The 13,401-nt window shown below is 36.9% G+C and overlaps 1 protein-coding gene across 3 annotated transcripts in view; it reads left to right on the plus strand.

Annotated features, from left to right (window-relative positions):
* CTNNA2 (catenin (cadherin-associated protein), alpha 2) overlaps positions 1–13,401 on the plus strand; it is a 483,549-nt gene that overhangs the window by 373,037 nt on the left and 97,111 nt on the right. For all 3 annotated transcript variants that reach the window (XM_012648465.1, XM_012648464.1, XM_012648466.1), the window contains exon 8: positions 8,360–8,473. In XM_012648465.1, the coding sequence (XP_012503919.1) occupies positions 8,360–8,473 (114 nt within the window). The remainder of the gene's footprint in view (positions 1–8,359; positions 8,474–13,401) is intronic.

Consider the following 13,401-nt stretch of genomic DNA (forward strand, 5'->3'; position numbering starts at 1 on the left):
ATTATATCCTCACCCTCATCTTCACCTTCAGCCTCCACAGATGTCTCTGAGGCTGATCAATGAAACCATGAGGTACTTACTGAGCGGGCTTTGAAAATTTTCTCTGAGCAATCATTGAACACCTAGAACAACCCTCCTCCCCAGAAGAAAACACTACAAAACAGGAACAACAAACTAATTCATTTTATGTATGTGGTCCTTCAGGTATTTCAAGAAGTGTCTGTGATTTGCTATCTCTCTGAGTAGTAGATTCCTAGTCCTTCGAAGATTTCATATATAGTGTATTCTTCTCCAAATGCTGATATTCTTGAAGCCATGAATCTAGGCATAGTCATCTTTGTGGTATCCAGAACACACTGTAGTGCTTCTGAAGTTGCATGAGCAGTCTGAAGTAAAGCATCACCAGAAAGGGTTTCTTTTTTGCTCTCTTTATTGACGTCTGTGATTTTGCTAAAACATCCATTGATGTCTTCACTTAAGAGCCCAAATACCAATCTTCCGATCTCCTCATCTTTAAATCAGCTTGATTTTTTATATGTTAAATATTAGTCTTTCTTTCATAATAATTCCACGATCAATTAGAAACTATCAGAGCATAAAATAAGTTGTATCAGACAGTACTAATTATACTTAAAAACACGGAGTTCAGATTTGTAATTTGAGGACTGTCACCTGTGGTTCTAACGTGCTCATTTTATACCTGTCAAACTCTGACCATCTTTCAAAGCCTGGCTCAAATGTTTTCTCCCTGTTTTTCTCCTTTGACAATAATGATCCTATCCTTTAATCACCCCTAACTGTTTCTGCTTGTGATGATATTTGTTACACTATTTCCTTTTATGTCTATTACCTCCTCAGGACTGTAAAATTTTGGAAAGCAAAAGCTGTCTCTTCCTTTCACTATGGTATTTTGTCTGACACAGAGCCTAATACTGTGTGTAGGAATAGGTGGGTTGGGGGTAAGAGAGAGACGGGGGCCTAGAAAGATAGGAAGATGACAGAGAAAAAAGATACAAGAATTAGAAGAAAGGGAAAGGAAGGATAGTCAGCCTTTTAAGCCCATGACAAATTAGATCATTTTTTCCCATTAAATGCTAACTTGTAAAATAAGGTAATAGACCATGCGAGTTATGTTTTCAAAGCACTTGGCACTAAATCCCGCTGTAATCCTCAAGACATATTCCCTCTTTTGCCATTTTTCTGCTTTGTTAGCCTTCACATTTTTGTGACGACCATTCATCTGGGAGGCTAAGGAAGTTTATAGCCATCATTCATTTATTCATTCATGAGCTGTAAAAAACCACAATTTTAGATAAAAATGCCATATCTTTGTCACATAAAGTGTCATTCCCCCATCTTGACATTTCAAGTGATTCGATTAAATGGATTTCACACCACTTAAAATTTAGGAAAAGAGAAACGTACAGTATGTACAAATTGTTATTTTTAAAATCCTTTCCATTCAGCATCCAAATGGCTTCAATTGTTTCTTTAAACAAATAATTTCTTGGGTTTTTTTCTGAGTATAATGATTAAGTCTACTCTAAGAAACTCCATTATACTAAGTCAGGAAGATAGACAATAAAACAAGTAGAATTGTTTCTTTCTCAGCAAATTTGACCATGCCTCCTTCCATCCCAAAGTGCGGATTATACTTTGAGAAAGAAAGTATTTTTTTTTCCCAAAAAATAAACACAGAAAGGACTAAAGGGTCAAATTTTCATCACCTTGCCTCTTGGCAATAGATACATATTTCATGGTAAAGTTAGTATATGAGTGCTCCAGGCCAGCTCCAGGCAACCCTCTGAAGCAGATAAAGTTTGCACTTTCTGTATTCCCACCTCGCCTTTATGGACCCTTCTCTCTTGGAGCAGGTCTACTCTGCCTCTCCTCCAGGAGACTATTTTTTCCTTGCTTCTTGCTGAGGCTTGTCTTCTGTGATCTGTCAGGTACACAGACATTTTCTGATTATCCTCACAAAGTGTTTAAAAATGAATGGCAAATCTGGCATACTAACATACAATCAATTTTCATTATTTGTAGTAGTTATGGTCTATAAATTCACTGTTAATACTAAATTAACAAATACCGATCCATTGCTCCTAGGGGAAATATAGACCTAGGTTACTTGAACTTCTGGTCACATTTTGATCAACTAATCAACTAATCAAACTATGTGGGTTTGTATTTAAAGACACCTTATTTAATATGTATCGTTGATTAGTTAACATTGCATTAATGGCCAGCAGCAGTAACTCATACTTGAACAGAGTTTATCTAACCTGCATGTTTCTCTGTAAGGCACATCACAGCCTTCTTGCACTTGGGGACACTAGATGACACTTCACTACATTTGGGGGACATTTTAAAGAAATCGCCAAGAAAAGGCAAAAACAAAAACAAACAAACAAAAAAAGCACTAAATAAACCATAAAAAAGCCTCTTGATTACAGTATGAACACAAACAAGAGCGTAGAGCATGGTGCTGTTTCACCTTAGCTGGGAACATGTATGTTGGGTGAATCAATCTTTTACCCTCAAGCATGTCCAGAAATAACTACAAAAGCACCATGAACATGATTTTTGGGATTACAAATAAATTTTAGGTAGTAGGAAAATTCACAAATAAGGAATCTGCAAATAATGAGGATCAAGTGTATATCTAGGACACAAAGAGTTAAACGTGTAGTGTTGAAAATTAAGATAAGCAGGTGAGGTAGAAGGTGGTAATATCTTGGTTTCAGGAGATCTGTATTCAACAAAACAGTAATTGCTTCTCATAAGATGACCCTGAGAGACCTGCAGTGATATCTATACACTAATCTTTTGTAATCAGAACTCATTAATTTGATTGTGTATGATACTTTTGAAAGTAGGGCAAGGAAATGATAGAGCCTGGGACAGGTTTCATATAAAGGTATATAAACTATGTACCAAGGTATCCTGGAACATTACAAGATATTTAAAACAAATCCAGGATAACATATAGATGTCTCTTAGATTCTACATGAAATATTAGCTAAAGATAGTTCACAATTTAAGCATTAGGTTGTAACATATCTTTCGATAGCATATATCTGTGAGGCTGGGTTTGTGATGATTACTGGCATAAAAAGCAGTCTCAAGATTCAACAAGTGTACTTTTGGATTCCAAGATTTGAAAAGTAGTATAGTGTACAACAGATACTAAGTTATTAGGTCACAAGAATGCATTAAGTTAATTGGACTAAACTGCTAACTCAAAAAAACTTTAGGGTTTTTTGTTTGTTTTGATTTTTTAAAGCCTAGAGGCACCATGAAAAGAATTACTGGGACCATGAGGGTATTGTGAAGCAGTCAAGTTTAGAATCTATAGCTTAACTATTTTTGGGTCACCAGCATGCTATCAGTTTCCTTGTTTGTGAATGGTGACAAATATTACCACAGCTATAAAGGACTACCATAGACCTGGTTCTTAGTAGGTTTCCAAGAAATACTTCTTTCCCTCATTCTGTTGAGATTAAGTTTATCTTTATATAATCAATTAATGAAAGAATTTATAAACAAGTCAACAATATGATCAAAACTGCAAAGATTGTACTTTTACTTGTCATAGCTAGAAAATAAAGGATTGAAAAGACTTTTGATGCTACTTATGTGACAAAATATATTTACTTATTACAGGTTGTTATTTTCCAGTTAATCAACATGGCCTTCTAAGATCCCTAGTTCTGTTTTCTTAACTAATTACAAATAATTCAATATGATTTATTTTTAATTGGTAATTCAATGTTGGTCATTCGTCAAATATTTGCTGAAAGCTTACTGGATGCCCACACTGTTGGAACCTCCCTAAATAAAGAGGTGAACAAAGTAGACAAAACTCCCTAGTAACTATAATGGCAAACATTATGCCATGGAGAAAAACAAGGCGATGTAAAGGGGACAGAGTTCAGGGTGACATGGATTTTATGAAGGATGGTGACTGATCGGGCACCATTTGAAAAAAGACTTGGAGAAGGAGGAGGAAACAAGCCTTAAAGGTATTTTGTGGGAGCGTGCTTTGTGCAGAGGGAACGGCAAGTGCAAGGGCTGAAGGTGGGAGTGGGCTAGAGGGACTAAGGACCATGTTGAATGAGATGGGAGTCATTGGAGGGTTCTGAGCAGGGGAATAGCATGATCTAACTTAGATGTTATGGGGACCACCTGGCTATGCTTGTGAGAGTAGGATGTTTGGGGCAAGGGCAGAAGCAAGGAAATCGGACAGGAGCCTCCAGAGTAATCCAGGCTAGAGATGCTGGTGGCCAGTCACTCCTAACTAGGGAAATTTTTCTTTTTCCTTAATATCGCCTTAGATCTCTAATTATATTTTCTAGTCTTCAACCCACTCCAGTGGTATAGAACTCTGCTGGAAAATCCTTCCTCATGAGTCACCCAAACTCTCCTGCCAACCTATCTTCTTATCCTTCTCCCAGTGAAACTCACATATATTTGAACCTTTTTTCCAAATGGTCCTTATTACATTTTACCAATATTTCTAGGTGGAATGACTGTGAATTCAACATTTTCTCATCTTGCTTCTCTATAGAGGTTGTTGTAGGGGAGATTGAGCAACAGGGGCAGGTGGATTGTTCCTGTTTTATGACTGATATGTAGTGTGACTCTGGACAAATCACAAGATCTTCTGGGGCCTCTGTAATAGACACACATTTATCTCATAGATTCTTTTTTATTTTATTTTATTATTATTTTTTTTATTTATTATTCCAGGGTTTTGTGAGGGTACAAACATTATAGTTACACTTTATGTCTTTGCCTCACCCAAATGCAGGTTAAAGGCATGCCTTTCCCTCCCTTTAGTGTTCCCCATGTCCTTTAGTTGTAGATTTGCCCCCCCATCCCCCTAATCCCTAGAGGCTAAATACTTTACAGGTTTTTGGTTTTTTTGTTTGTTTGTTTGTTTTGAGACAAGGTCTTGCTCTGTTGCCCAGGCTAGAGTGTAGTGGTGTCATCCTAGCTCCCTGCAACCTCAAACTCCTGGGCAATTTTGCAATTTTCTTGCCTCAGTAGAAGCTAAGTGTGCCATTTTACATATAAGACTAACTTTCACAACCTAACTGTTCAATATTAATAGTAGTAGAACAAGGAAATTAAGAATAGACCCAGAGTAGTTTCTGTCTGTTGAAAGAAGACCCTCTCTCTGAGCCCATAGACAGAACTGAGGCTTCACCCTCAGTCTCCAGCCTCCAAGTGCAGTGAGCTACACCTTTCGTTTATTCTTTTAACTTATAGCACTAATAATACAAGTCTTATCTCCCTAGGCCCGTTTGCAGACCCTCTACAATTATCCTTGTCTCCTTTAATTTATGGAGGTCCTTGACCAACTGAAAAATAACACTCACGCCTTTAAAAATGAGTAATTCAAAAAATAACAGCATGAGTAGGAGACACATTTACATGCAATTAGCAAACTGCACATGCACCGAACTATTTATACGGGCTGGCTTGGATGGGTTTGCTGCATGTTTAAGGCGCATGGAAATATTTTAAGCTCGTCTACTTGTCTGGGGGTATTGTGATGGTAAAAAGCATGAGCTCTGAAACCCTCAACTGGTTCCCCACTTCCACCACTTGCTAGGTGTGACACCTTGGAAAATTTACTCAACTCAGCCTGTTCATACATTTATAAAATATGGATTGTAATTATTGCATGAGCATATTGTAAGGATCAAAACCTTTAGCTGAATGCCTATCTCACAATGGGGGGTAAACAATGATTGCTATTATTATGCTGCTGTTGTTATTAGGTGTTAGGTTTTACTGTTAAGCACAGCAATTATCAATATCATTTATGAATTTAGTTTATTTTTATACTTTGCAGAACATTTTCCTATACATCTGAGCTTAGGGGTCCTGTGGGGCACACAGGGCAAACGGCAATTATAACCTCCATTTTATCAGCACGGAGACACAGAAGCAGTGAAACTAAGTGACTGACCAAAAGCATATAGCTTGGGAGTGGCAGAGTTAGGCCAAAAATATCAGGTCCCCTGAGTTCACATCCAGGTTATTATTTTTTCATTTTAAAATTTTTCTTTATTTTGGTTCTTGGGCTATTGTCACTGGAATAAAAGCTCATCATTATCAGCCTTATGCTGCAAGGTTGAGTTTTTCATTGACTTATCTACGAAATGCACAGATCACTGAAATGTTTGGACACAGTACTGCAGGTACTGTCATATTCTGCTTATTTCTGTTGAGTGAGATTTTCCATTCTGCTTTCTTTCTCCTTTTCAAGAACTAATGATGAAAAGTGCTTTTAATCTTGTCATCTCATCTGTCAGCAGAATTTACCAACTTGCTATAATTGTTACACAATACACTCCAGAAGAGTGAGGAATGATCAGAGAATATTATCTCTGTCCACAATAAAAATACAATCAGTTATTTGAACCAGGTTCTGCCTACCCCACCCCTGCTTTAGTTAATAAAATTTGGGAACAAAAGCTCTTTCTTCTCCCATTCTTTTAATATTTCTATGAAAGAAAATTGAACGTCTATAGATGACTGACCGAATGTTAATAAGATTGATGGTGAGGGAGGAGGAAAAACAAAAGTGAATGCCAAAGCTTGGAAAATTACTAGGCATAATGTGATATTGGCATGAAGGACCCCATTTTATGCCTGTCTGACTAATCTCAAGGCTTCATCAATAACCACACCTGATTAATTACACTGAGGTAGCCAAAGAAATCAGCAGAATAAAAATTCACCCTTTTGGATGGAGAATGAGCAACTGCATCATCATCAGTACTGCTTGTGATCTGTTCTGTTCTTTTGAAAGCTAGAGCCTTGGGAAGTGGTCCTACTATATGCCAAAGGGCAGTTTGTGGATGACCGTCACTTTCAGGCTAACAACAATTAAGCTGAGAATCTCACACTGATGCACTCTTTTACTTTTGTTCACCATCCTCACCACCTCCTGAGTTTATTCTCTTAGAATTAACACCACATGATAGTTTAGAGTACATATTTCAAACTGCCTGACTTAGAAATCCTTGAGCAAGGTATTACCTCTCATGCCTCAGTTTCTCTACCTAGAAAACAGAGAAAATAGTGTCTATGTCATAGAAGTGTTAAGAAATCTGCATGAGCTAGTAGTGCATGTCAAGCACTTAGAGAAAACTATGACAAAAGTGTGACAAGCACTCAATGCATATTATCTATTATTATTGCCATTAAAGGTGGAAAGGTTTTTTTATTCCTGAGATTATGGATTCATTCTCATCTCTTCCCCAGCGCTGACTTTATTGATTGGAAAGGATATCGATCTAACTCTACTTTTAAGCAACTTTATAGCTCCAGTTCTTTCTTAATGTGTAATGTGGAAAAAAAAAAGAAAAAAAAAACAACTACTACAACCACAACAACAAATGAATAAAGAGCAGTGTGTTTGGAGTCAGACACACTTGGGTGTTTAGGTCTAGATTCTGGTTCTGTTACTATTTCAGGAAATGAGGCACATCGCTTTCTTTGAACTTCGGTTTTCTCATCTCTAAATAGATCCCTATTTCACTGTGCTAGTCTGAGCTAAATTGATATTATATTTGAAAAAGATAATACATAAATGGGTATGTAGTAACTGGTAGCCTCACTTTAAAAACTACTTGAATTGATTTAAACATTTTAAATAATAATGATGGCAAACATTTAAAAAGTGCCTACTATGTGCTACATAGTCTATACAGAATATATTACTTAATTTTCACAACATGGAGGTAGCTACTGTTATCAACACCAATTCACAGAAGAAGACATCAAAACTAAGAGAGGTAAGACAATTCGTTCATGATCACACAGGGTCTCATATTCAGGCAGTCGTGACTGTAGAGTATATGCTTGTGATCTTTACACCTTATAGATTAGTGACCAAATCAGATATTTCATCAGGTCTAGCCACTGGCCTGCAGATGATCAGTCTTTTTGTTTATAGGGCAAAAGACACATTACAGAAAAAGTATAGGTGTTACTTTCGTTGTTGGTAGTTATTTTCTGTCACTAGATTTAGATGGATGGAAATAACACACAAATATAATTTTTCTTAAAATTACCATATCACATCAAGAGTTAAAATCGGACTTGCCACACCCGCAGGAGAAAATAATAAAATGTATTTTTTTAGAAAAAGTAAATTAGGGCAACTTGATTTTTCTGACTCCATTCCAGCCAATACCCACCCACACAGCTAATCCTACGTGTAAGATGCTATAAGCCTTGTTTCCCGGGGGTTCTTTAGCCTTTGCAATGAAGAAGCATGTGGAGGGATGGGAGTGAAGGTTAGCAATTTAAAATATGCTGATTTTTCTATCTTTATCTTTAGACTCCAGAAGAACTAGAGGATGATTCTGACTTCGAGCAGGAAGATTATGATGTGCGCAGCCGGACAAGTGTTCAGACTGAGGACGACCAGCTCATTGCAGGGCAGAGTGCACGGGTGAGTGGACATCTAGGACTGTGGTTTAGTGCACAGGGGTTGTGTTTCCCAAAATGGTTTGAGGGAATTTCTGAATTCTACAGACCTGGGACCCCAGAGATTCATGACTCAGAAATATGTGCTCTCATCTGGGGTTGTTTATTAATAATTCACGTTTTACACAGTGGAAATAACCACCACTGCTCCTGATTCCACCTAACCCCCATCTTTATCTAATATTTAAATCATAGCAGCCACATCAAAGCAAACCCTTACGTGTATAACTGATTTTGTTGGGGGTGGGATTTTAATTAGACTATAAACAGGGATGCTGTAATACTCAAGTTTTGCTTTGGCACAGTCACTCGGTCACCACTGTTCTGCTTGAAGACTCTAAGCTTGTTAACATAAGAGGCGATGACAAATGGGAAATCAGGGTCCTACTTTGTTAATGGCTGGACTATTGCTCCATACTCTGGCCTAGCTTCTTATGATATTCAATATCACAATATCTTGTGAAATTGGTTTAAGGCCATCAAGTAGAGAGATAGCTTTTGGTTTCCTGCTGATACCTAATTTTGGCAGGGCAGTAACCCTGAATCTGTCTTCCATGTGATAGAAAAAGAAATCACAGAGACGTACTAGAAATATACCAGTGTAAGGAATGGAGCAGAAAGCAACAGAGAGGACATCAGCTCTGCCTGACATTTGAGTATTCCATGACACTGTTGACCAACACAGTAGTCCAAAGAGCGTTCTGGAATTGGACCAATCTGATTAGCTATATCACCCAGAGGTGATGATCAAGTCAGGTGGTAAGAGATTAAATCTTTAGGGATTACATTAATATTTTCCTCTTTTTTAAAGGCTCGGTTTCCATGGAACAAAAACAATCAAGTTATAGCATAACTGATAATTAGATATTCTAATTTTCTATGTTAAGTTTTACTTAAAAGATAAGGAATAGGAAGCAGGATGTTGAAAAAGAGGTGGTAATTTAGGTTGAGGATTGGAAAACCCAAGAAAGCTCATACTGCCTTAGGAATTTTGAAAGAACAGTAGAGAATAACTAATCAGAGATTAAATTAAAGAGGACTTGAAGGAGATATTGAGTCAAAAAAGACCTTGTACCTAAAACTCAGTTTCACATATGTGCTTTATGTCCTGATATTCTCACCCAACAATCAAATGATCCAGAAGGGGTATAAATAGACATTGATAGGAGAAATGTGAAGGCAAAGTCAGAACATCAAAGACACATTGGCTTTGATTTCAGACAGACTTGGTTTCAAATTGTTAAGGGCAGAGTGAGGACCATTCTCAAAGCTACATGTTGCTTAATTTCTGAGAGTTTCAGACACATCACCTGTAAAGTGTGAATAATAGACTGACTTGATAGGATTCCTTTGAAGGTATAATTACTTAATACCTATAAAATAATGGGCACGATATCTGCCATACACTAAGTGCTCAATGAAGATGTCTGTGGTAATTATCCTTTGGAAGAGAAACCCCTTCTGATCAAGTGATGGTGACAGTAGAAAAGTACATAAAAGGTCACGGAGCCCCATTACTTCAAAAATTCCTTGCAGATGCTATTTAATCCCCCCTGAAATGTTGAAAATTGGAAAGGTCAGTTAGCTGAGAATATTTTGAGGCTGTGTTGGCATAATACCAAACTAATTAAACAAGTCAATTCATCTTCAAAATTAAGTAAAACCAGCATTTTTATGTCACTAACAAAGGACAAGTTTGAATAATTCTTGCAAACATTAAGCAATTCAGAGTCAATTTGATTGACTGTAACTCAGTATAGATACAGCCCAGTGTCCACTGACTAGTTTTCTCAAGGACTCAAGACCATTATACAACCTTTAGCTTGCTTTATAAGCACCATCCTGTCAAAATGGCATAGTCCCACTTTTCACAGGGAAACATAGAGTCCCAGTGTACTTCTGTTTCATGCATCTTACTTACATTAGATATCAAGTCAATGATGATGGATAGAGATAAAACTCAGATGGCTCCTTTCCTTATCTATTATTTCTTCATGCCATTGTTTTTTTTTTTTTTTGGAGGTTTTTTCAGTATGAATTATGAATGTGATCCAAGATAGTAAGAACAAAGTACTCCTATAATCCAGCACTTGCTAATTTGTCTTTGAGGTCCATCATGTGGTCTGTGTGATTAACTTGCAGCAGACAGCGTTACTTATTGAGTCAGCCTATTTTAGCCTGTAATTATATGATGACAAATCAGAGATACAGAATTATGGCTGTTAAGTTGGAAATAAGAGGGTGCATTGAATTGCTCAGATGATAGATAGTCGAACTTTTGACCAGCAAAGTGTAATAAGTTGGTCAAAATTGTGAAGAAGGTGAATGTTGTTTTTGACTGAGGCACTTGCTCTTCCTAGCAACTGGTCCTGCCCTCTTCATGGTATTATTTTGTGTTTTCATTCAAAGAAATTCTTCCTCTCTGAAAATGGTAAATTAATCTAAAAGGAGGTTAAAGTTGGGAGATAAGCTTTTAGTAGCCCCCTCCAACACTGCTCTCAAAGTCAGGAATTACAGTATCTATTTATTTCCTTTATATGTCTCTGCCTGCTGCATATCTACAACATTTTGGGGGCGATGGAGAGGGGGAGGGGAATGGAATTGGGTAAGGATGGTGGTGATCTGATAAAATAAGGAGGTGATCTTACCCTTTGATCCTAACAGGACATCTTTTAAACTGTTTCTTCACAGGTTGACGTAATTAACATTGGTCAGTGACAACTCTCAGGCACTTAACCTTGGCAATGGAATATACCATTTGGAGTCACACAGACCTGATTTTAAATACGGGCTCCATGAAGCTGTGTGACTTTGGGGCAGTTTTCTTAACCTCTCCATGCCTCATCTACTTGTATCTTTAAGAGTGACACACACAACTTCCTTCCTGATAATGTCATTAGGAGAATGGCATGATAAAATGTATCACAGGATTTCTCATAACTATGTAATGAATAAGTTGGTGATGAAGATGGTGACATTGCTTGTAGTCTGAGCTAATTATTCACTAGAGGCTGGCCAAATAATTTCACCTGAAAGAGGTGGATAATTCAGACAATCATGAGAGTTTTTTATTTAAATTAATGGGACAATTACCTCAATTTGCCCATTCATGTCACAGCCTGAGACTGGAAAAAGCCAAAGGACCCACATTTCTTAGCTACTTATATTTATTATCCTATTTTAAAACCAAGTGAGTAGAAACAGGCACATTGAGTCTTAGCCCCTTTAATCATTGTTTATAAACATTTCTTATACTTGATGCCTTAATGTTAGACTCCTGTTGTATGCTTAAGAAATGATCTCTTGTCAATTTGGATGCCCATGGACTTTAAAAGTCATTTTTATCCTACAGATTGGGAAAGTAATTATGTCAAAAGCTCCTTGAGATTTAGGTGGAAGAAAACATGCTGGGCTATTTGAATGATTGTTGGCTTGTACGAGTGAGATGCACTTCTTAATAGGTAGAGATTACAATATTAATCCCCCCAAATGGTTGGCTATTCTAGGGAAATCTGGAAGGAACTTTGGGGTAGGGGAAAGAATCCTTATAGATACCACCAATTTGAGACACCAGATCAATAATGGAGAAATGCTCAGTGACTGTGTAAGAAGCATCAGAAATTCTCAAACTGCCCCAGGTGGTCACATCACACAAACAGAAGAGCTGATGTGTCCCCTTTCCTCTTAGCCATGAAAATAATTTTTCTCATGTTCCCTTAGTTTGGGGGAATGGACAATTGTATGTTATGTGTTTTGTATGAAGTTTAATTTCAGTGTAGCTGGCCTGTTTTCTTTTCTAGCTAGAACGGCTTTAATGTGTTAACATTTCAAACTGCTGAGTTACATTGATAAGACCTAATTAAAACTCATGTGTTGAATTTCAATTTGATTAACTTGCAAATTTCGCAGTTTGTGATCTACTGTTTATAGATAACCTTTTTTTAAATTCCACTTTCAGAAAAGGTCAATTATGAATTTTTAAAAGCAGGAGTATTTTACGAATATTTAGGAAAAGACTTAAGGCTCATTGATAGCTACCTAAGCAGAAGCAAATTTAACGATACTTGTATCCAAGTCACACACCATTAAGTGTATTATGCAGGTCAAGCAACCCTAGTGTCAAAATAATATCTTTTTTCTTTTTGCAAATCTGCTTTGAAGGGGTCCATTTTTCTTCAGAATTGTGTCCTTAGAACATGTTTGTAAGTTCTAGCAACCTCTTTTGAATTATATTAATGCAGTAAGTGGGACAAATGTTCAAGCAGTCAAAACATTTATTGAGCTTCTACTCTGTGCAGGATATGGAGGCCTCCACCCTAAAGAAGCACATGGAGAAGTCAGAGGTGGGACATTAATAGGAATTAATTAGAAAGCAAAACAAAACAGTTAATATTCAAGTGCTAAGTTGTACAATGGAAATTCAAGCGCTATGGTTGACAGAAGTGCACACCCTTCAATGCACAAGTTAACATTTTGGAATGATGAAATAAAATATGTATTGTGTTCCACATGAGGATTGAATGTAGAGCCTGGAAGTCTGCTGAGAGTTTTACAGATTCTTTTACAGAGGAGCACCTAGTGAATGCTTTAAATGACGCTGGTTTAGGACCTGTGAGGTCTAAGTAAAACATGATTAGCTCTTTTGTATAAGAAGGACAATGAATCTAGGACAGCATTAGGTCATCAGACAGGGATGCTTTAGAGAAAAAAAAAAAGTACATATTTAATTTCTGCAAATCCAACCCTATCTCAAATGCAATGGAAGAGCTTCCTTGTTGTTATACACTGTCATAATACAGTATAGAATATGTGTGTTTATAATAAATTCTTATATATTAAGTACATTTTTAAATACAGTTTTGAAAGTACTTTAAAAATATATTTCAATATATA

This window comes from Propithecus coquereli, unplaced genomic scaffold (assembly GCF_000956105.1).
Source record: "Propithecus coquereli isolate 6110/MARCELLA unplaced genomic scaffold, Pcoq_1.0 Scaffold286, whole genome shotgun sequence".
Lineage (NCBI taxonomy): Eukaryota > Metazoa > Chordata > Mammalia > Primates > Indriidae > Propithecus > Propithecus coquereli.